The sequence below is a fragment of the Globicephala melas genome, chromosome 20, assembly GCF_963455315.2.
Source record: "Globicephala melas chromosome 20, mGloMel1.2, whole genome shotgun sequence".
Lineage (NCBI taxonomy): Eukaryota > Metazoa > Chordata > Mammalia > Artiodactyla > Delphinidae > Globicephala > Globicephala melas.
In genome coordinates, this window is record NC_083333.1 from 18,587,213 (window position 1) to 18,608,259 (window position 21,047).

General features: G+C 43.0%; 1 protein-coding gene across 6 annotated transcripts in view; it reads left to right on the forward strand.

Moving 5' to 3' along the window:
• Nucleotides 1-515: 515 nt before the first annotated feature.
• Nucleotides 516-21,047, forward strand: part of AKAP10 (A-kinase anchoring protein 10) — a 60,069-nt gene continuing 39,537 nt past the window's right edge. For 2 of the 6 annotated variants that reach the window (XM_030861313.2, XM_060290142.1), the window contains exons 1-4: nucleotides 1,008-1,266; nucleotides 8,292-8,339; nucleotides 13,673-13,855; nucleotides 16,340-16,879. In XM_030861313.2, coding sequence (XP_030717173.1) covers nucleotides 1,179-1,266; nucleotides 8,292-8,339; nucleotides 13,673-13,855; nucleotides 16,340-16,879 — 859 coding nt within the window. In that variant the 5' untranslated portion in view covers nucleotides 1,008-1,178. Of the gene's footprint in view, nucleotides 603-1,007; nucleotides 1,267-8,291; nucleotides 8,340-13,672; nucleotides 13,856-16,339; nucleotides 16,880-21,047 lie in introns of those variants that run through there. The other 4 variants (XM_060290141.1, XM_060290145.1, XM_060290143.1 and 1 more) reach the window with 4 other exon arrangements.

The window sequence follows — 21,047 nt, forward strand, 5'->3', positions numbered from 1 at the left end:
CCTGTTGCCGCACGGCCACTCTCCCCACCCAGGGCGAGGCTTGATCTTGGCACTGGAGCCGACTTTGAGGTCCAGGCTTCGCCTCCAGTTAGGACGTGACCTTGGGCAGGTTATGTTTGTGTGTCCCGTTTCCACCATACCATGATCACCCCCAAGGACCATCATCAATCTGGAGGGTTTGGCACCTGCGCTCAGAGAACTTTCAATACGCGTCAGCTGTGATTACCTTACTTGCCCCGAACCCAGACAAATCTATCAACCTGCTCTGATTGTATGGTGAAAAGACCCCGGGTTCTGGTTACAGTCCCAACTGCAGTCTCAACACAGACACGCTGAATAATCTGGGACCAGTTGCCCCTTCTCTCTGGACCTCTGCTGCTCCGTCCGTCACCTGATCGACGTCAGATTTGAAAAACCCATTTATTGATCTTACAGGCTCCTCCCCCGCAGGAGCGCCCAGCTACAGGGATTACGCAGTCCTGTGGGAGGGGCCCCACGGGTGGGAGGCTGGTCACTCTGCTTTAGGGGCGAGGGAGGTCAGAGGTTCATAGGAAAATGGCATTTGAGCGAGGCTAGAAGGATGACCCACTGGACTCCGTCCGGTAAATAATGGCGAGGCTTTTATGTCGCTGCCCTTTCAGAGCTGAGCGTTCGCAGGGATCGCGTCCTGTAGTAGGCCCACTTTCCTCCTCCACGGCTGAGGTCGCGGGGACCGCGGAGGAGCACAGAGCAGGTGGTACCCGGAGTCCGCATCCCAGGACCTGGCCCGCATCTCGAGGCCCGCTCCAGGGTCCGCTCGCTGGGACCGCGGGGGTGCGGCCGTTCTGGCCGCCAGTGCCCTGGCCACACTTGGCCGTGGCAGAGGCCCCGCTTCAGGGAGGATTGGCTCGGCTCGGGCAGCGCCCGCGCAGTTCCAGCCCGCGAGAGCCACGGGGTCCCGGACCGAGCGCAGGCTGCGCGCGCGCGTCACGTGGGCGGCGCGGGGGCGGCGCGCGGCCTCCCGTGAAGCCCCGCGCGGGGAAGGACCGGAACTCCGGGCGGGCGGCTTGTTGTTAACATGGCGGCGGGAGCTACCGGCACGTCTCCAAGAGACGGCGGGGCCCACACCCGGAAGACGGGTCTCTTTTCGGCCTAGCGCGGCGGCCGCTGTGGACCCGGAAGTCCGGGCCGGTTGCTGAATGAGGGGAGCCGGGCCCTCTCCGCGCCAGTCCCCCCGCGCCCTCCGCCCCGACCCGGGCCCCGCCATGTCCTTCTTCCGGCGGAAAGGTAACGAGGGGCGCGGACGGGCGCGGGGCCGGGCCTGGGGCGGCGGGTGGTGGCGAGGCCGAGGCCTCGGCGCGGAAGGACGCTCTGTGCGCCGCGCCCGCGGTCTTGCGAGAGGGAGCGGGGCCTCCGCGCGGGCGGGCGGGCGCCCAGCCGGTTCCGAAGTGTGTGCCGGGACCCGCGCGGGGTGGTGCCTTTTGCGGACACACAGCTTTTCGGGGGCGGGGTGGTGCGTGTGTGTGCGTTTGTACCAGAAGAAGGGAATTCCTTCCGTACTTTCTTTACGGAAGTCTCGGACTTGTCAGAATATTGAGGGGTTTATGTCAAGCAACACGTGAAAAAATTGTTTTCTTCAACTAGTGCTCTTTTCCAGTTTCCCCTTTTTTCGGGGGGTGGGGTGGGGGAGCGGGATTCTGCTGTTCCTGAAGTGACAGTGCTTAACTTATGGCTAAAAGTCTCCTAACGAAAACGACTCCTTCATTTGATGGGTTAGCAAGTTTACTGAGTCCTGGCACCCAAACTCCAGAAGCAAACTGCTTATATTTCTGATTTTCAGGAGTAGCTCCCCAGTTTTTGAGTAGAGGCAGCTTGATTTTGAGCCTGGGTAAGGTTGTTGGCGTTTCGTTACCTGTACGTATCCAGAGTGGACAAGTGTGGGCCTTCTGGGTTGATTAGTGGTTCTTGTATCGATTCTCGTTGCTTCCGGGAAAATTTACCAGACAAAAACGGGTTTTGGGGAAAGCACTAAACTAAATCAGGGACTTAGGTTCACGTGACAGCTCTGCTACTAACTCTGTCACCTGGGACAGAAAAATGTTAACCCTCTTTCCTCTCTCACCTGAGAATTCAATGATTCCTAAAGGCCCCATTCAACTCTATAAATTAAAGATTTCCTTTTAAGTACGCACAGAGTTTTAATAACTGATGCCGTGTGATGAGTGAATGAAACCATGATGAGTGAATGAAAAGCACTCTGAATGAATGAAAGTGGTAAAATGGTACAAGGAAGCTTTATTGGTAAGGTACCTTGGTATAGTTAATAGCTCTCTAATTTGTTTGAGTGTTGGAATGGTTAGTTGTAGTGTTTTTTTCGGGGGGGGGAGCATTCTGTGTATAATGAGGCAGATTGCATGTTGCACAATAGACTGTTGTCTCTATTCAACAAATACTTTTGAACGTCCACTGTTTGCCAGGCACTGTGCTAGGCGCTCAGTATTAAGCACTGAACAAGACAAAATCCTTATATCCATGGAGCTTGTTGTCTGCTGGGGTAGACGGACAAGAAATCACCCTCTCTCTCTCTCTGTCTCTCTCTGTCTCCCTCTCTCTGTTTACAAATTGAATACAGTGTTATGAAAGAACTTGAGAGAAGAAACATATTTCGGTTTGATGTTAGTCAAAGGCCTCAGCAGGTGACCTTGAAACTTAGAGCTGAAGGAACAGCAGGAGGTAACATACAGAGGCCAGGGAAGAGCATTCTAGGCACAGAGAATAATGTGTTCAGAGGCTGGGAGGTAAGAGTTTGGTGCCCTTCAAGAAAGAAAAGCCCACTGTGACTTGGGCTTAGAGAGGTAGACAAGGATCAAATGATTCAGAGCTTTGTAGGTCACGGTTAGGTGTTATTCCAAGTGCAGAAACAATATTACTTTTAAAATTTTAAAGAGGGGTGATTTGATCTCTTTTTATGTTTTAAAAAGATCATTCTAGATGCCTTTTGGAAACTGGATGTGGCAAGAATAGAAACTGGAGATGGTCTTATTTAGGGATCCCATCCAGTCTCTGAATACCATTTTTAAATACCACCTATCTGCTGATGGCTCCCAAATTTACATCTCCAGCTTGGATTCTCTGCCCTGAATTCAGACTGTGTATCCAGCCATTGGTCCACTTTATACCTCTACCTAATAGATGTCTAATAGATAAATCTTTAGCCTACTGTATCTAAAATTTCCCCTTAGATTTAGTCCTCCTAAACTTGTACCTCACTTTTTCTCATCTTAACAAATTACATTTCTGGCCTTTTAATTGCTCAGGCTAAAACTTTAATACCTTCCTGAACCTCTTTCTCTCCTACTGTATATCTGATATGTTAGGTCTACCCCAGAATATACCCAAATCCAACCATTTCTCACCATCCCTGACCATTAGCACCCTGGTCTAGGGAGTCATCTCTATTTAGGCTGGGTGGTTAAGGAAGTCCTCTGAGGGATGTCATTCGGATCTCAGCTTAAATGTCAAGAGGAAGCCGGTTTTGTGAAGATCAAGGAAGCAGGATTATTTTACTATAGGCTTCAATTTGGTTTGCCTTCTTCCATTCTTGACGCCTCTGGTGTATTTTCGAAATGCATTCTGCCACACCTCTGTTCAGATTCCCTCAGTGGCTTTCTGTACATGGCCCTCCATAATCTAGGTCCCATTTCTTCTCTGTGTTCATCTCCTGCTTTCTTTCTCCATCATTCTTCCATTTATATTTGCCTCTTTGTTGTTAAGTACATTCCCACCTCAGGGCCTTTGCACTTATTCTCTCTGCCTGGAAACCTCTTCCCACAGATATGTGCCTATTTTGTCCCCCATCTTCTTCAGGTTTTTGATTAATTGACATCTTAGTGAAGCTTTCTCTGACTAGCTTGCTTAAGATTGTAGTCCCCAGGCCCTGCACTCCCATCCCGTCACCCTACTTTATTTTTTCTGTAGCATTTGTCACCATCTGCTGTACTATGTGTTTTATTAGGATGGAAGATGATTTCTGTTCATGGCTGTATCCCCATGTCTAGATTAGTGCCTGGGATATAGTTAGGAAGTTAGTAAATATTTGTTGAATAATTAAAGTAGGAAGTAATAAGTGCTGTGCAGGGAATTTAAACAGTGATGTGGGAGCAGATCGCCAGATGACAATTTGTGTTTGGATAGTGAGGGAAGGCTTGTCTGAGCAGATGGTATTTAAATTGAGGTCTCAATGAGGAAGGAGAGCCAGCCTTGCAAAGGTAAAAGGAACTGCATTCTGGCTGGAGAGAACTGGTAATACCAACATCCTGAGGCAGGAAAGAGCAGGGTTTGTTCAAGGACAGAAAGAAGGCTGAAATGTGCTGGGAGTGGAGGGCAATGGGGCATGTTTTAGAGATAGAGATAGCATGACTTGAGTAGATGATTGGAGTGAAGGAAAACTGGGAAAGCTTTGGAAAGCTTAGAGCTTGAGGTAGGAGGAGTCCAGAGCTCTCTTCTGGCAGTTGTGAGTTTGCAGAAACTCTTGGACGTCCGTGTGGATATGTCAAGGAGGCAGTTGGATGTACAGGTCTGTAGTTCTGGGAGGGGATCAGAATTTGAGTGCTGAATCTGGACTTAGAAGTATTTTGCATAAATGATGGTTAAAGACACAGGCCTAAATGAGCTCATCTGTGGAGTACATATGGGATATGAATTAGTTGTGTTGAAAGGCTAAGGTACCGTGACAAAGAGACACTAAGTACAATGGCTCAAACAAGGTAGGCCTTTATCTCTATCTTGTGTAACTATCCAAGTCCCTGGTCATCAGGTGGCTTTGCTTCACGATCATTCAGGCATCGTTTTCCTCCCATTGTGTTATTCCTCTTTCTCTTAGGGTATAGTCTGTGTGATCAAAGCCAGATCTTAGTCCCTTCTGTCAGCTTTCTGACTCCTGATAAGGGGAAAGAGAAGCATTGGCCAGAAATGGCACACACCTCTTCTGTTCACACTTCATTGCTGAGGACCGAGTCATATGGTCACAGTTAATTAACTCAGGGGCTTCTGGGAAATGGAGAGAAGCTAGCCAGTTGTGTGCCAGGATACAACCCTCTTACTAGGAAGGCCAGGTAGAACCCTCTACAACCCTCTACAGCGGCCAGGTAGAATCTCCTGCCATGCTGTAGACAAGGAGAGAGCTCCGGGGTTAATCCAGCTTTTAGAAGTTGAGGAACATGAGTCATTGGCAAAGGAGAATCACAAGAAAACGCCAGTGATATAGGAGTACGATATCATGGAAGCTAAGAGAAGATAATATTTCAAAAAGGAGGGGTAAACGGGGAAGGGGCTGGAAGGGGCCATTGGGGTAAAGGTGGGGGGGTTGTTTTTTTAAGATAAAAGATGCTAAGCGCGTTTGTTCTAGGAAAGATCCGGTAGAGAGGGAGAAAATGATACCAAAGAGGTTACTTGCAAGAGTGAAGTTCTTGAGAAGACCTTAGGAGTTGGGATTAAAGCCTGGCTGTATCAAGATTTGATTAGGATACACTGCAGCTGGAGATGGCAATCGGCACAACCACTTGTTTAAAAAACTTCAAACAATGCTATAACCTGTTTATGAATACATAAATATATTAAAGGGTAAAAATGATGGAAACCATAAACATTCCATTTCTGAAATTTTTTTCTCTAGGAAGAGGGGGAATGAGTTGAGGGAGGGACTTTAGTTGTAACTGCAGTGTTTTATGTCTTTTAAAAATTCTTCTGAAGCAAATATGGCATAATGTTAAGATTTGCTAAACCTGAGTGTTCCTCATATTAAGGTCTAGTCTTGCCTTTGTTTTAAATGTTTCATAATAATAAGAAATTATTATTTCTTATAGAAGAAGTAGTGCAAAATAAGATGACAGAAATAAACCACTTTAAATATAAATAGAATAAAATCTCTATGGCTAAAAAATCTAACAAAAGTCTGTATAAAGATGGACTAAAAGATGAAGGCTCAAGTTGGGTAATAAGCCAAAATGCACCTATTTACCAGAGACACAACCAAAACATAAGGACGTAGAGAAATTGAAAATAAATGGATGCAAAGATATATCAGGCAAATGTTAACTAGAAGAAAGTTTGTGTGGTAGATGAAATACTTTAAAGCATAAAATACCATTAGGGCTAAGAAGGCCTGTAAATTATGATGAAGCGAAAAGGGTACTAGGAAGATAAAACTGTGAACTTGTTTGTACCTAAATCAGTTTCAAAAGGTATAAAACAAAATGTACAGAATTACCAGGAGAAGTCAACAAATTCGTCGTCATAGTTAGAGTTTTAAGAATGTTCTTTTTAGAAATAAAGAGCAGTAATCACAATAAAAAGAAATGGGTTAACCCAGACGATAAAAAGATGGTGATCTTCAGATTGGTTTCCTGTACTGTTTAAATGTTAAAAAGGTCATGGGAAAGTTAAAAGTAAAAGGATGGAGAAACATATCAGGGATATACAAACAGAAGGAAAGCTAGCATAGTCTTCACAACAGCACACACATGAAAAAAAGATGGAAAAGTTAAGTTTTGTGAGGGAAAGGGAACAAGAGTCATTATTCACAGATAATATGATTGCATACATAGAATATTCAAGAAATTCTAGGCTTCCTTGGTGGCACAGTGGTTATGAACCCACCTGCCAGTGCAGGGGACACGGGTTCGAGCCCTGGTTCAGGAAGATCCCACATGCCGTGGAGCAACTAAGCCCATGCACCACAACTACTGAGCCTGCGCTCTAGAGCCCGTGAGCCACAACTCCTGAGCCCACGTGCCACAACTACTGAAGCCTGCGCTCCTAGAGCCCGTTCTCTGCAACAAGAGAAGCCGCTGTAATGAGAAACCCAGGCGCCACAACGAAGAGTAGCCCCCACTTGCCGCAACTAGAGAAAGCCTGTGCACGGCAACAAAGACCCAACGCAGCCAAAAATTAATTAATTAATTATTTTATAAAAAAGAAAAACCATAAGAAAAGTAAAGTGGGCTGTGTCAGATCCCGTAAGTTTCTCACTTGGCTTGAGCTACCATGCCCTTTCCTTCCTGCATGTGATCTTGCTAGTGTGTCTGCATTAGAATTTCCAGTGTTTTGTGTAATAGAGGAGAAATGGTATAATTTTTTTTAAATTTATTTTATTTATTTTTGGCTGCGTTGGGTCTTCCTTGCTGCATGCGTGCTTTCTCTAGTTGCGGAGAGTGGGGGCTACTCTTCGTTGTGGTGTGTGGACTTCTCATCGTGTTGGCTTCTCTTGTTGCGGAGCACGGGCTCTAGGCATGCGGGCATCCGTAGTTGTGGCTCGCGGGCTCTAGAGCACAGGCTCAGTAGTTGTGGCGCACGGGCTTCGTTGCTCTGTGGCCTGTGGGAACTTCCCAGACCAGGGCTTGAACCCTTGTCCCCTGCATTGACAAGCAGATTCTTAACCACTGCGCCACCAGGGAAGCCCGAAATGGTATAATTTTTTAAGAGACAGTTGTTAAGGCTTGAGTAGTAGAAGTTTTAGAATGTTTGTAAGTTTAGAATATTTGTATTTGATGCTGTGGCAGGGATACACAGGAAGTCAGAGATGTTACACAACCAGAGAACTCTGTCTTTTTCTTCAGGTTGCATCTAGTAGTGAGTGGCACATGGTAATAATGTTAACTAGCGTCTTAAGTTTACTGTGTCCTGGCTCCTCTTGTAAGCCCTTTACAAGTACTTATGTTTTCATCCACAACCCTATTAGGTAGTCTCCACTGTGGCTGATGGAGAACCACACTGGGCAAGTACATGTTCGGTTTTGGTATGCTGGCTGGGAGGTGCTTTTGAGATGTCCATTTACACACGTTATCTTAACCACGCAGTAATTCTACAGTCCGAGTTTTTAACCAGAGGTAAAAGAGTGATTTTTTTAGGGTCTAGCAGACCAGGGTTGAAATCCTGCCTGTTGAAATGACTCTTTACTAACTCATAACAGTGACCTAGTTTTGTAAATGAAGGAAGTTGAGACCCAGAGAATTAAAGTAACTTGTCCAGCATCACATGGCTATTGAATGGCAGAGCCCAGATTTGAACCCAGGTGTTCTGACCTTGTCTCTCCTTAAGCTCTGAGCGTACTTGACCAAATGCTGTTCAAAGACCACTTCCTGAGAGAAGCTTCCCCTGACAACTGCCCTGCCCCGCTCCAGGGCAGCTCGCCCGATGTTGCGGAACTTTGAACACACTCACCTGTGTCAGAATAGAGCTGGTGTGATTTTTACAAGGTCTGGAAGGGGGTTTCTGGCTGTAGAAGTTGGTCATGGTGATCTCTTCTCTTCCAGTGAAAGGCAAAGAACAAGAGAAGACCTCAGATGTCAAGTCAGGTAAAGGTGAGTCAGCATGTTGCAGGGATGAACTCTTTCATCCTGTTACATTCTCCCTTATTTTGCCATTAATCGTCTCTGCCTTCTTTTATAATTACTTATGACTGTGACACATTTCCCTGTTAACTTATATACTCTTCAACACCCACCATATAATAGACTTTTACTAAGCATTTATTGGTTGTCCTAGTGACTTCAGTGAACCAGTGTCGTCCTTACTAATCACACATTTGATTATTCCCCAAAAGCAATTAGTTGACTGTATTTAAAAAAAAAAAGCAAAAAATACTCTTTACTGAGTAGTCTGACCACTGACTTATGAAGCCTGGTTTTCTGTGGTTTATCTGGAAGTATGGATGCTTACAGTTTTCACTTCCTTATTACTTTGGATGAATGGCCTTAACCTAAAGTTTATTTGGAGTCCTTTATTGGAGTCAATATATTGTCCTTATTTATAGGCAAGAGCATGTTTCTTTAAGATTGTAATCTCTGCGTAGTTTTGACTGATTTCATTATGTCAGTGTACAAAAATTGAAAAGGGAAAATTATAGTGAAAATTACTTTCATGACCATTACGTACAAATTTCATAGATGTAATTTATTTATGTGAATTCTAAAGATTGCTACTTATTTAGATTTTTCTTTTAAATGTTGTATGTTGTGTGGCTAGCATTGAGTAGTAACTCCATATGCTCCAGAGGGACACTAATCAATAACTTAGAGGTTTGTAAGATTAGGGAAGAAGCAGGGTAGCTTACAGCCTTATTTTCCGCTTATTTCTGATAATTTAAACCCAGTTGGTTCATATTGCCTTTTTTAAGGAGAATTTGATTGATATTGGTAAAGACTTCAAGCCCTCAGCAAGCAGAGGCTTGTGAAGTCTAACCTTGATTGCAGTAGCAGGAGGGACTTTGATGTCCGAGGCACACCAGCCTCTGACAGTGTGACCTGGGGGAACTTTCCTCATTTGTACAACAAGGGGATTGGCCTACCTAACTCCTCAATCTGTCCCAGGCTAAAACACTCCATGCTTGTACTCTATTTATGACAGTACATTGTCTGTGTTCACATTCACTGCCTTAACTTTATTATTATTTTTATTTATTTATTATTTTTTTTGCGGTACGCGGGCCTCTCACTGCTGTGGCCTCTCCCGTTGCGGAGCACAGGCTCCGGACGCGCAGACTCAGTGGCCGTGGCTCACGGGCCCAGCCACTCCGCGGCATGTGGGATCTTCCCGGACCGGGGCACGAACCCGCGTCCCCTGCATCGGAAGGCGGACTCTCGACCACTGCGCCACCAGGGAAGGCCCACTGCCTTAACTTTAGAATAACACAGACGCAGCAGGGAAACAGGCCCTCAAGAAGTTTGCAGTCTGATTAGAAGGACAGACTCAGACCCAGAACAGTAGCAAATAAACCAAAATCATAATAACTATGGTTTATTGAGCACCTGTTCTGTTCTAGGTGTTAGATAAAAATTGTGGCTGTAACAGTGAACAAAAAAGACTTGGATCCAGATCCTGCCCTCGGTGAACTTACAAATTGGTGGTAGGAAGAGGAGCATGAATCAGATGATGCACAGATGGCTGGGCTCAGTCAGCAGTGGTGGAGATAAAGAGACCTGGACAGAGCCGTGTGGGAGGTGGAATAGGTAGAGCTTTGTTCTCGATTAGGTATGAGGGCGAGGAAGCTAAGCCTGGCACCCAGCTTTCTGGCAGGCCTAACACTGTGGCTGGTGGAGAACCACACTGGGCCAGTACCTGTTCCTTTTTGCTATGGTGGCTGGGAGGTGCCCTTGAGACGTCCATTTACACACGTTATCTTAAGCACAATAATTCTACAGTCCAAGTAACCAGATAAAAGAGTGATTTTCTATAGTCTAGCAGACCGAGGTTGAAATCTTGCCTGTTGAAATGCCTCTTTACTACCTTATTGACTTAGGGCAAAGCACTTAACTTTGTTCTGTTTGTGTATTCGTCTCCAAAATGAAGAAAATACTGGTCTTGTAGCATTATTGTGAGAGATAAATGAAATAATGTACCCCCAAAAAAGTACATCAAGAAACCAGTACAGGGCTTCCCTGGTGGCGCAGTGGTTAAGAACCCACCTGCCAATGCAGAGGACATGGGTTCGAGCCCTGGTCCGGGAAGATCCCACGTGCCGCGGAGCATCTAAGCCCGTGCGCCACAACTACTGAGCCTGCACTCTAGAGCCCGCGAGCTACAACTGCCGAGCCCATGTGCTGCAACTACTGAAGCCCGCACGCCTAGAGCCTGTGCTCCGCAACAAGGGAAGCCACCACAATGAGAAGCCTGCCTACTGCAACAAGAGTAGCCCCCTCTCTCCGCAACTAGAGGAAGCCCACGTGCAGCAACGAAGACCCAACGCAGCCAAAAATAAATAAATTTATTAAAAAAAGAAAGAAAGAAAAGAAACCAGTACAGTGCCTGGTACATAGTAGGTTTTATATTGGTAGCTATTACCATCTAGTTTTAACAGAGTAGGCCCTTGATATGTTGGATTAGTTGTTAGTTATTAGTATTACAGGGAGTTCAAAGGAATTTGAGATCAGCAGATGGTTTCTGGAGCATAGGGAAGCCTTTATAGAAATGAGACTTAATGTGTATGAAATTTGAATGATAAGAAGGATTTGAATGAAAGAGTCAATTCTTCCTCTTTCCCTTACCAGCCCAGCTTCTTATTTCTTTGAGTATATACTGGGCAGAAGGACCTTCAGACTACTAAAAGGAAATTTTTAAGATAGATTGAGGTCAGATTGTAGAGGGTCTTAAAGACCAGAAAAGAGTTGAGACAGAGAAAACAGGGAACCACTATGGGCTTTTGAGCAGGATGTTGATGCTTTACATATGGCATTTATAGAGGTTAGTCTGAAAGAGTCATGTAGGATGGAGACCCTAGAAGTGCTTTGCTGTGATACAAGAAGGCCTGTACTAAGGGTGTGGTGTTGAAAATAAACAGGTCAGTATCTTGAAGGAAAAGTCAACAGATCTTGACAAGCAAATAGGTATAGTGAGAAGAGTGGGTCCAAGCTCTTGAGCTTTAGGGACTGGTGGATTGACAGAGAGAGGGAAATGAGAGGAGAATTAGTCTGGAAGATGTTTTAAGTTTGACGTTTGGAAAAATTGGTCTTGAGGTGGTAAAGATGACAAATGAGAGGTTGGTTAGAAGCAAATAATTAGAGCCACAGGCAGGAAGCTGAGCTCAGAGGTCAGCCTGAGATCAGGTCAGGGTCCCCTCTGCCTCCAGCTCTGCAGGGGTGAGCCCTTGGAGCCGGCGCTGGGAGGGCCCGAATCAAGCGCATGTGTGAGACTTTCCCCTTGAATCAGCCAGAGTTACAGTTAACTCTGTTTTGTCTATTTTAGATAACACTTTAGATTTTAGATATCTGTTTTAGCTAAAGTTTTATCTATTTTACAGACATATCAAGGTCCCACTTAAGTTTATTTGGGTGGGGGGAGCTTACAGCTAAAAAAAAGCTTGGAAAAGATTGCTCTAGTAATAACTGAAGGTTTGAGAATAAATGTGCCTTCCAGCAGAAGGAGTAAAAGAAGAACAGAGAACCTTGGGAAGCAGAGGAGTGGTGGATGCCGTGTCTGGCCCCGTGGGCGCTGATATGCGCATTAAAGAGAAGGAGGGGGAGGAGCTCTTGGGAGAGGAGAAGGGGGAAGAGTAAGGGACCACGAGGCCTGGGGGTGGGATGCTAAGAGGGTGAGTGTGAGAGAGGTGGCTCTAACAGAGAATTAAGAAAGAGAGAAGAAGGCTTGCACAGATGAGTTAGTATTATTTCACATCATCATACACGTCTAATTAGGAAACAATCAGAAAGTCTCACTGTTCTTGATGCAGGGTATTTGTAGCTTGTCTGTACAAAAAAACTAGATATTATTGTTTATAAACCTACCAAAATGATTCTGCTCCCTTCAATTTATCATCAAAATAAAAACAAAAAACAACTTCCTTCTAAAATTGAAAAAATCATTTGAAGACAACTCCATTGCATAATTCTCCCAGCTCTTATTGAATGACTGATAAATACATATGCCTAAGATAAACATTCTCATCTGCTTTATCCTGTAAACACATCTCACAGTAATAGATTGAATTACAGTACTATGTATTCTTCATAGGAGGTATTACGTGGTATCACTCAGATTCTGTGTCCGGGAACCGTTTGCTAAGATTGAGAGCACTTATCTGTTGACCAATTTATCATAAATTGACCGCTCAATAAAATAAGTGGTGCTAGTAGACAGAAGTTTAGTCATCTGAGAGTATTTATATTGAGGGTGTGGAATGCTCAGTGACCTGTATGTTTCTAGCCTTCTTGCTATATAGCAATGCACAAAACCAAAACTTCTTAAAAACCTTTCATGAGAGTCTTTGATATTTGTGTAGAATAGATGGGATAGGTGGAATGTTAATTCAGCTGTAGCAACAAGTTCATAGGGTTACTTTGACCGTATTATAATATGGAGTTGATGATTTCCTACTAACACATTGGTGACTAACCTCTTTATTCTGAAGTCAAAAGGATGATACTAATATTTCTTCAGGCTACTAAAGAAAATATGTGAATTTTTAAGTATGCTTCATCTTTAGGCAGCTTGAACTTTGATCAGTTTTTATTAGACGGTGGAATTTTGTTACTCATTTAAAAAGTAAAATAAGTTTCCTGAAGAGTATTTTTCTAATTTTTTTCCCGTAAGCTTTTATTTTGGAATTTTAATTTTGTTCCTTCAGCAAGCAAGTATTAAGGAATTGAAAAGGGTCCATGTTTCAGAATGTTTGCTGCCTTTGGTACTTTCTGTCTTCAGTAGAGTTCTCAAAGAGAACTCAAAGAAAGATCTCTTTTTTTTTTTTTTTTTTTTTTGCGGTACTCAGACCTCTCACTTTTGCGGCCTCTCCCGTTGCGGAGCACAGGCTCCGGACGCGCAGGCTCAGCGGCCATGGCTCACAGGCCCAGCCGCTCCGCGGCATGTGGGATCTTCCCGGACCGGGGCACCGGGGCACAAACCCGCGTCCCCTGCATCGGCAGGCGGACTCTCAACCACTGCGCCACCAGGGAAGCCCGATCTCTCTTTTAAGTTACATTTTTGGCACAGTATTTTGAGAATTACAAATAATAGTAGGACATTTCTTTCCAATTTTCTGCTGCTTGGTTAATTTACCATTTCCCCAAGTATTTTTGTTGAGTGTATGTACTTAAGAGAGGTGTTACAAAATCTAATTTTTCAAGTTCCCTTAAAGCCCTCTTAGGAGACAGTTTTAGACTATCAAATTGTGTTTAATTTTTAACAATTTTTTGAAAAATTATAGCTTCAATATCCGTACATTCCCCACAAAAAAGCACTAAAAATCATGCCTTGCTGGAGGCTGCAGGACCAAGTCACGTTGCAATCAATGCCATTTCTGCCAACATGGACTCCTTTTCAAGTAGTAGGACGGCAACACTTAAGAAGCAGCCCAGCCACATGGAGGCCGCTCATTTTGGTGACCTGGGTAAGTGACTTTGAGTTTTTGTTAACTTCCTAGGAGGAGGAACTGAGTATAATATGTGAAATTCCTGCCAAAGGATACCGAACTGTGTAATTGGATGGGACTTTGAAAAAAATGTTTTAACTGAAGTAACAGCTATAAGTGTAATTAATGGATGACTCCATGTTGTGTTTCCATAAATATAAAAAGCAGGCCCAGTAGAAAAATGGGCCATTTCCAGAAAAAGAAATACATTTGGCCACTAAATATATGAAAAGGTTGCCTCACTGCAGTAATACTAGTGAAATGCAAATTAAAATAATGAGTTAATGTTCCCCCTAACACACTGGCAAATATTTAAAGTTTGATAATTGGGATGTTAATGTAGATGCAGAGAAATAGCCACTTCTGTATAGAGGAAGTATAAATTGGTAAAGATTTTTTGGAAGGCAGTTTGCAAGTATTTATCGAAAGGTAAAGTATAAGATGTAGCCCTCAGATATGCTCCCATATGTGCACAAAAATATATGTACAAGTATGTATGAGGCTATTCATTGCAGTAATGTTTACGATAGCAAAAAATTAGGAACAACATACAAATATCCATTAATAGAGAAGTAATCCAACTGTGATATGCCCATGCTCTGGAATACTGTGTAGCTATATGAAAGCCTTCAGAAGACATTGAGAAATGTCTAAGATATGTTAAAGTGAAAAAAGGTGGTCACATAGTGGTATGTATAGTAGGATCTCTGTTATGTTAAAATAATTCCTCCCTCTCCCCGCAAAAAAAGAAAAGACATGCAGGAGATCCTTGTTTTCTGAATATTTGTTGCCCAAATTTCTGTACTTATAAAAATTGTATGTCAGTTTATCATAAATTGAAAAAAATCTATGAATGGATCGCCTTTACTAAAATTAGTCCCTCTTCTGATACCTCTCTCTGCTTAACATTTGTGTGTATTCAGAGCCGAGGTGTCAGAGTCTTTGTGGGTCACCCTCAGCAGTGCACTGCAAATGACATTTGTGTTGGTCACAAAGTAAAATTGTAAGTCACTGGATTACTCGTATGTCTGGTGGGAATGTAACATGGTAGAGCTGCTCTGGAAAACAGTTTGGCGGCTTCTTACAAAGCTAATCATGCAGTTACCATACGACCCAGCCATTGCAGTTTTAGGCATTTATCCCAGAGAAATGGAAACTTATGTCCACAAAAAACCTGTACACCAGTGTTCATAGCAGCTTAAAAGCCAAAAACTGGATGTCCTTCAACAGGTGAATGGTAAACAAACCGGTACATTCATACCACAGAACACTACTCAGCAGTAAAAAAAAAGAACAAGCTCTTGATACGCATAACAGCTTGGGCGAATCTCAAGGGGATTATGCTGAGAGAGAAATGTTTCTCCGTTCTGGGGATGGCGGAGAGGTAGAATGGGAGACAGAAGAGCGCTTGCCGTTGCCTGGGGTGGAGGAGGCAGCTGTGAGAGGCCGCATGAGGCACCTTTGTGTCACGGGGCTGTTCCGTGTCTTGGTGGTGTTTACACGAATCTACACATGGGACAAAATTGCATAGGACTAAATACACAAGTGAGTGCTGGTAAAATGGGGGAAATCTGAGTACGGTTGATGGATTGTGTCAGCGTCAGTATCTTGGTGTGATATTGAACTGCAGTTTGAAAGGTGCTACCATAGGGGAAACTGGGTAGAGGGTGCACAGGTTCTCTCTGTGTTACTTCTTCTACCTGCACATGAATCTGCCAGTATCTCAAAATTAGAAGTTTGATTTAAAAAAGTGCTTAAAGTCTTACAATGGATCGGGATTTCCTGAAGTGCATGAAAAGAGATGTTGGCAGAGATGGACTCGTTAACATTGACAGTAGGATAGTTAGCAAGGATGATGATACACGAAGTGCTTCAGAAGAAACATCAAAGGATTAAGAAGAGCCCTTTTGAAAAACTGATGAAGCCCTCAGTGAATTTTATGAAAATGAGCCTCTTTATGTCATGCTGTGAAAGTTAAAATTTTTTTATTTTTTTCTTTATTCTGATAATTAGCTTGTGGTTATAATCATAACCTAAATTTAGTTAACTATAAAATAAACTTCTATTAAGTTTTATTAAGTTTGGTTTTACTTTTCAAGATAAAATCGCAGAGCTAGCTCTTTATTTTGTTATAAATAATGCTAAGAGTTCATAACATCTTTCTAGCTATATCCACACGTCCACAATTTTTCCTCAGGATAAGTTCCTAGAAATGGAGTTACTGGATTGAAAATCCAAAGAGGTCTTGCCATTTTACATTCTCATCATCCGTTTTGCTATGCCCTGGTTAGTGCTTGTTATTTTTTTAAAAAAACATTTTTCAGTTTGACAGGCAAAAATGTTATCTTCTATTAATTTGCTTTTCTGAGATTTTTAATGAGGTTGAGTTGTTTAAATATTTTTATTGTACGTTTTGGCGGTTGTTGTCTGTTACTGAACTGCTAACTCTTCTGCTTCTTTTAGGCAGATCTTGTCTGGACTACCAGACTCAAGAGACCAAATCAAGTCTTTCAAAGACCCTTGAACAAGTCTTGCATGACACTGTTGTCCTCCCTTATTTCATTCAATTCATGGAACTTCGGAGAATGGAGCATTTGGTTAAGTTTTGGTTAGAGGCTGAAAGTTTTCACTCTACAACTTGGTCCCGAATAAGAGCACACAGTCTGAACACGGTGAAGCAGAGCTCACTGGCTGAACCTGTCTCTCCTTCTAAAAAGCACGAAACTACAGCAGCTTTTGTAACCGACTCTCTTGACAAGAGAGTGGAGGATTCTAGCTCAGCCCAGTTGGAAGGAATTGACCTGAATAATAGAACTAGCAACACTCAGAATCACTTGCTGCTTTCCCAGGAATGTGACAGTGCCCATTCTCTCCACCTGGAAATGGCCAGAACAGGAGCTCATCGAGGTTCCGTGGAAACCCAGGAATCCTCCAGACTTATAGTAGCCAGTAGAAATAGTCCCTCTTCTCCACTAAAGGAATTATCAGGAAAATTAATGAAAAGTAAGTGTGTGATTTTTGTCTCTCTTTATCCTGTTTTGTTGTGTATTTTTAAAAAAATTTTTGAATCTGTTTACAAAGTGAAACTTGAGATGGGGAATAAAAGGATTGGAATAGTTTTCTCCCACACTCACTTGCAGATTTGGGAGTATTTGGGTAGTGCCCTGGAGTAGGGTCAGTGTATGAAAAAGGAACAGAAGGGCTGTCTACAGTGATTGGATCCTCTAAGAAAGACGTTGGCAGAATTAACAAATGAAGAAGGGTCAGGGGTCATGCTGCTTTTTCCCTTCCACAGATTTTGAAATCAGATCCTTACCCAGATAGGCTGATTTCAGCCCTGCCACAGTCTTAGTTTTGTTACTATTTTACTGTAGTTTGCAGATAAAATTATTTTTTAATTGCCAGCAGGTGACATTAATTGAGTTCTGTGCTAGGGGGGTACTTGGATTTCATGGAATAATCACAGCATCCCTGTGAGGTAGGCAGTTACCCCGTTTTACATGTGAGAAAGCCATGGTTTAGGCAGGTGGAGGAGACTTCCGGGGTTACACAGCAGGTGGGAGCTGGGATTAAAGCCCTGGCATCTCAACAACAGCACCTCTTTCTCTTTTCTGTTCGTTTGGAAATTACAGGCTCTTCACTTTTCAATTATCACCTCCTGGAATTCTGATTAGACAGCTTTCAATCCATGCTTGTCCTCTTCTCTTTTATCTTTTCTCAGGGGTCTAGATGATTTCTTTTCTGGATTTTCCTTGTGTGTTTTTTTCTTTTCTCTTTTCTACGAAGACTTTATGAGGGCAGTTTTAAGGTCCACAGCGTAATTGAGGGGAAGGTACAGAAATTTCCTGTATGCCCTTCTGCCCCCGCACTTGCGTCGCCTCCCCCGCTGTGAATATCCCCCACCAGAGTGGAGCACTTGTTGGCATCAGTGAACCTGCCTGGGCACGTCGTAATTACCCAAAGTCCGTAGTTTACTTTAGGGTTCACTCCTGGTATTGTATGTTCTCTGGGTTTGGGCAAATGTATAACGACATGTAACTGTCATTATGGTGTCATACAGAACATTTTCACTGCCCTAAAAATCCTCTGTGCTCTACCTGTTCATCTCTGTATACCTGCTGATTTGACCCTGGCAACCACTGATCTTTTTCCTGTCTCCACAGTTTTGGCGTTTTCCAGAATGTCATGTAGTTAGAATCATACATAGTATAGCCTTTTCAGATTGGTGGTGACTTCTTCAGATCTTTTAGTTCATTGATTCTCTCTTAAAATGGGTCTAACCTGCTGTTGAGTCAGTCTTTAACATGTTATTTTAATCTAAAAGTTAGTGAATTTTTCATTTCTAGAAGTTTTGTTTTTCAGGTTTGCCTGGTCGTTTTTTAGTTTCTTAGTCCTTTAGCCCTCCATCCCACTTTTGAGCCTATTTTTTATTTATTTAAATTTATTAAACATATATTCATTATCTGAGAAGCCCAATATCCCAGTTTTTGTGTATTTGAATCAGCATTTATTTGTTTCTTCAGATTCACACTCTTGGTAGCCTGTGATTTTAACGGGTTTTGGCTGTGAATATATGTCTTTGGATTTTTATCTTTGGTAATTCTTTGAGGACTCTGATTAAATTGCGTTATTGCAGAGTGTATTTACATTTGCTTTTTTAAAAAAATTTGTTTAATTCATTTATTTTTGGCTGCATTGGGTCTTCGTTGCTGCACGCAGGCTTTCTCTAGTTGCGGTGAGCGGGGGCTCCTCTTGCTTGAGGTGCACGGGCTTCTCATTTGCGGTGGCTTCTCTTGTTGCAGAGCATGGGCTCTAAGCATGCGGGCGTCAGTAGTTGTGGCACGTGGGTTCAGTAGTTGTGGCTTACAGGCTCTAGAGCACAGGCTCAGTAGTTGTGGCATGCGGTCTTAGTTGCTCCGCGGCATGTGGGATCTTACTGGACCAGGGCTCGAGCCCGTGTCCCTGCACTGGCAGGTGGATTCTTAACCACTGCGCCACCAGCGAAGCCCCTGCATTTGCTGTTGCCATACTTCTGGGGCCAGCTTCATTACTATCCCATTATCGCTTAAAACTGAATTTTTGTCTTGGGTTTTCCAGGCCCTAAACTCTTAAGGCCTTCTGCCTGGTTTTGGTCTAATCTACCCTGTTTGGGCCCTGGGCAGCTGCCCTTGAAAGTGCAAGCCTCAAGTCTCTTGGAGTTGGTGGTTTTTCTCAGGTGAATGCCCTCTCTCGTACTTTTGCCCATCTTGATTTGTACTGACTCCTACAGGTCCACAATTCCTTGTCTGCAGTCCAGAAATCCAGAAAGCTTTGCCTATCACAAGTTGTTTTTTAAATGAACAAAACTTGACCTGAAGGGACGTGAGCTTATTGCAGAGTCATGAATGCGATCGTCTCACATGCTGCTGGGGTATTAAAATGGTATATATAGGGACTTCCCTGGGAGTCCAGTGGTTACAACTTCGGAAGCAGTATTGTAACAAATTCAATAAAGACTTAAAAATTTTTTTTAATGGTATATATAAACACAGTGCGTTACCTCTGTAAAAACCTCAAATTCCTAATGCTAAAATATTAGTGGTCCCAAAGCTTTCATATAAGGAGCCTGCTTGTACTTGTTTCTGTTTCTCACTATTTCCCGCAACCTCTGATGTAGTTTTCAAAAGCATTTTGAGAGAATTCAGTATTAGGAAGTGTTTCTTTGAACATCTAGTGAGGCCTGTTTCTGGAAATGAAAGTCCAAAGTCTGTTTCTTTGATTGTAATACACTTTATTGTTTTTGGAAACTGTCTTTGTTTTGGTGTTAATTTATTTCAATAGCAGTGGAGTAATTAAAAGAGTACTAGTTTTTCATTTTTTGTTATTTAAAAATTTTGCATGCAGTGAATTTGACACCTTTTGATGTGTACGTGAGGTTTAACACATGCATAGATTCCTGTAACTGTCATCTGTTAACTTTAATAATATAATAGCCAGTCATTTTACCAGCAGAAGCAAGTTTACTTGGAAATAGCCAGAAGAATTGCAGTTTGAGATATGCGAATTGTGGTGGACCATAGGCAAATCCAGAGAAGGGGAGCTTGCTTTTTTTATATGGAAAAGCTGGGGCGCTGGTAGTAACCGGAGACCATCAGAGGAAGCTGGGGGGGTCCAAAGTGTGGAGCCTTCTCATTGGTTGGGCTGCTACAGTGTCTGATTGGCTAGGCTGCCCTGGGGCAGAGAAAAGTTTTCTTCTTCCTGCTGGATGATAGAATAGACAACACCTTCGTGTTGAGACATAGGTGCTGGTCTCTTCCTGTTTGGGGTAATGAGGATGCCTCGCGGGGTGTGAGAGCTCACCCTATAGGCCTGTCCCCACTCCAACTTTAGCTGAGGTTTCTTTAACTCCACACATCACAATCAAGATGAAGAACAGTTCTGTCGCCTTTGTAGTTAAACCCTCTATCTCAGCAATTAACAACCACTGATCTATTTGTCTCTTTTTTTTTGCCTTTTCTGGAGTGCCATATAAGTGAATTTATATAGTATGTAGCCTTTGAGACTGGCTTCTTTCACTTAGCATAATGGCTTTGAAGTTTACCCATGTTGTTTCTGTCACTGCTTTCTATGGCTAAGTTCCGCTGTATGGATGTTCTATCCATCCACCTGTTGAACCACGTTTGGATTGTTTCCAGCTTTTGATTATGAATAAAGCTGCTTTAAACATTTGTGTACAGGTTTTTGTGTGGACAAAAGTTTTTATTTCTCTGGAGAAATACCTAGTAGTGGATTTATGTGTTAAATGTGTGTCTAATTATATGAGAAACTGCCAGACTGTTTTGTAGAGTGGCTGCACCATTTTGCATTCCCAGCAGCAATATATGAGAGTTCTAGTTGCTTTATTTCCTTGGCAGCGCTTGGTGTAATCAGCTTTTTGTTTATTTGCGGGGTTTTTTAGCCATTCTGATAGATGTGTGGTGGTATCTCATTGTGGTTTTACTTTGCATTTCCCTAATGTCTGAGGATGTTGAATGTTTTTTCATGTGCATATTTGCCATCTGTATCTTCGGTAACTTGTTCCAGTCTTTCCCAATATTTTATTGTTGAATTTTGAGGTTCTTTATATGTTCTGGTTATAAGACCTTTATTGGCTATGTGACTTGCAAATGTTTTCTCCCAGTTTATAGCTTGA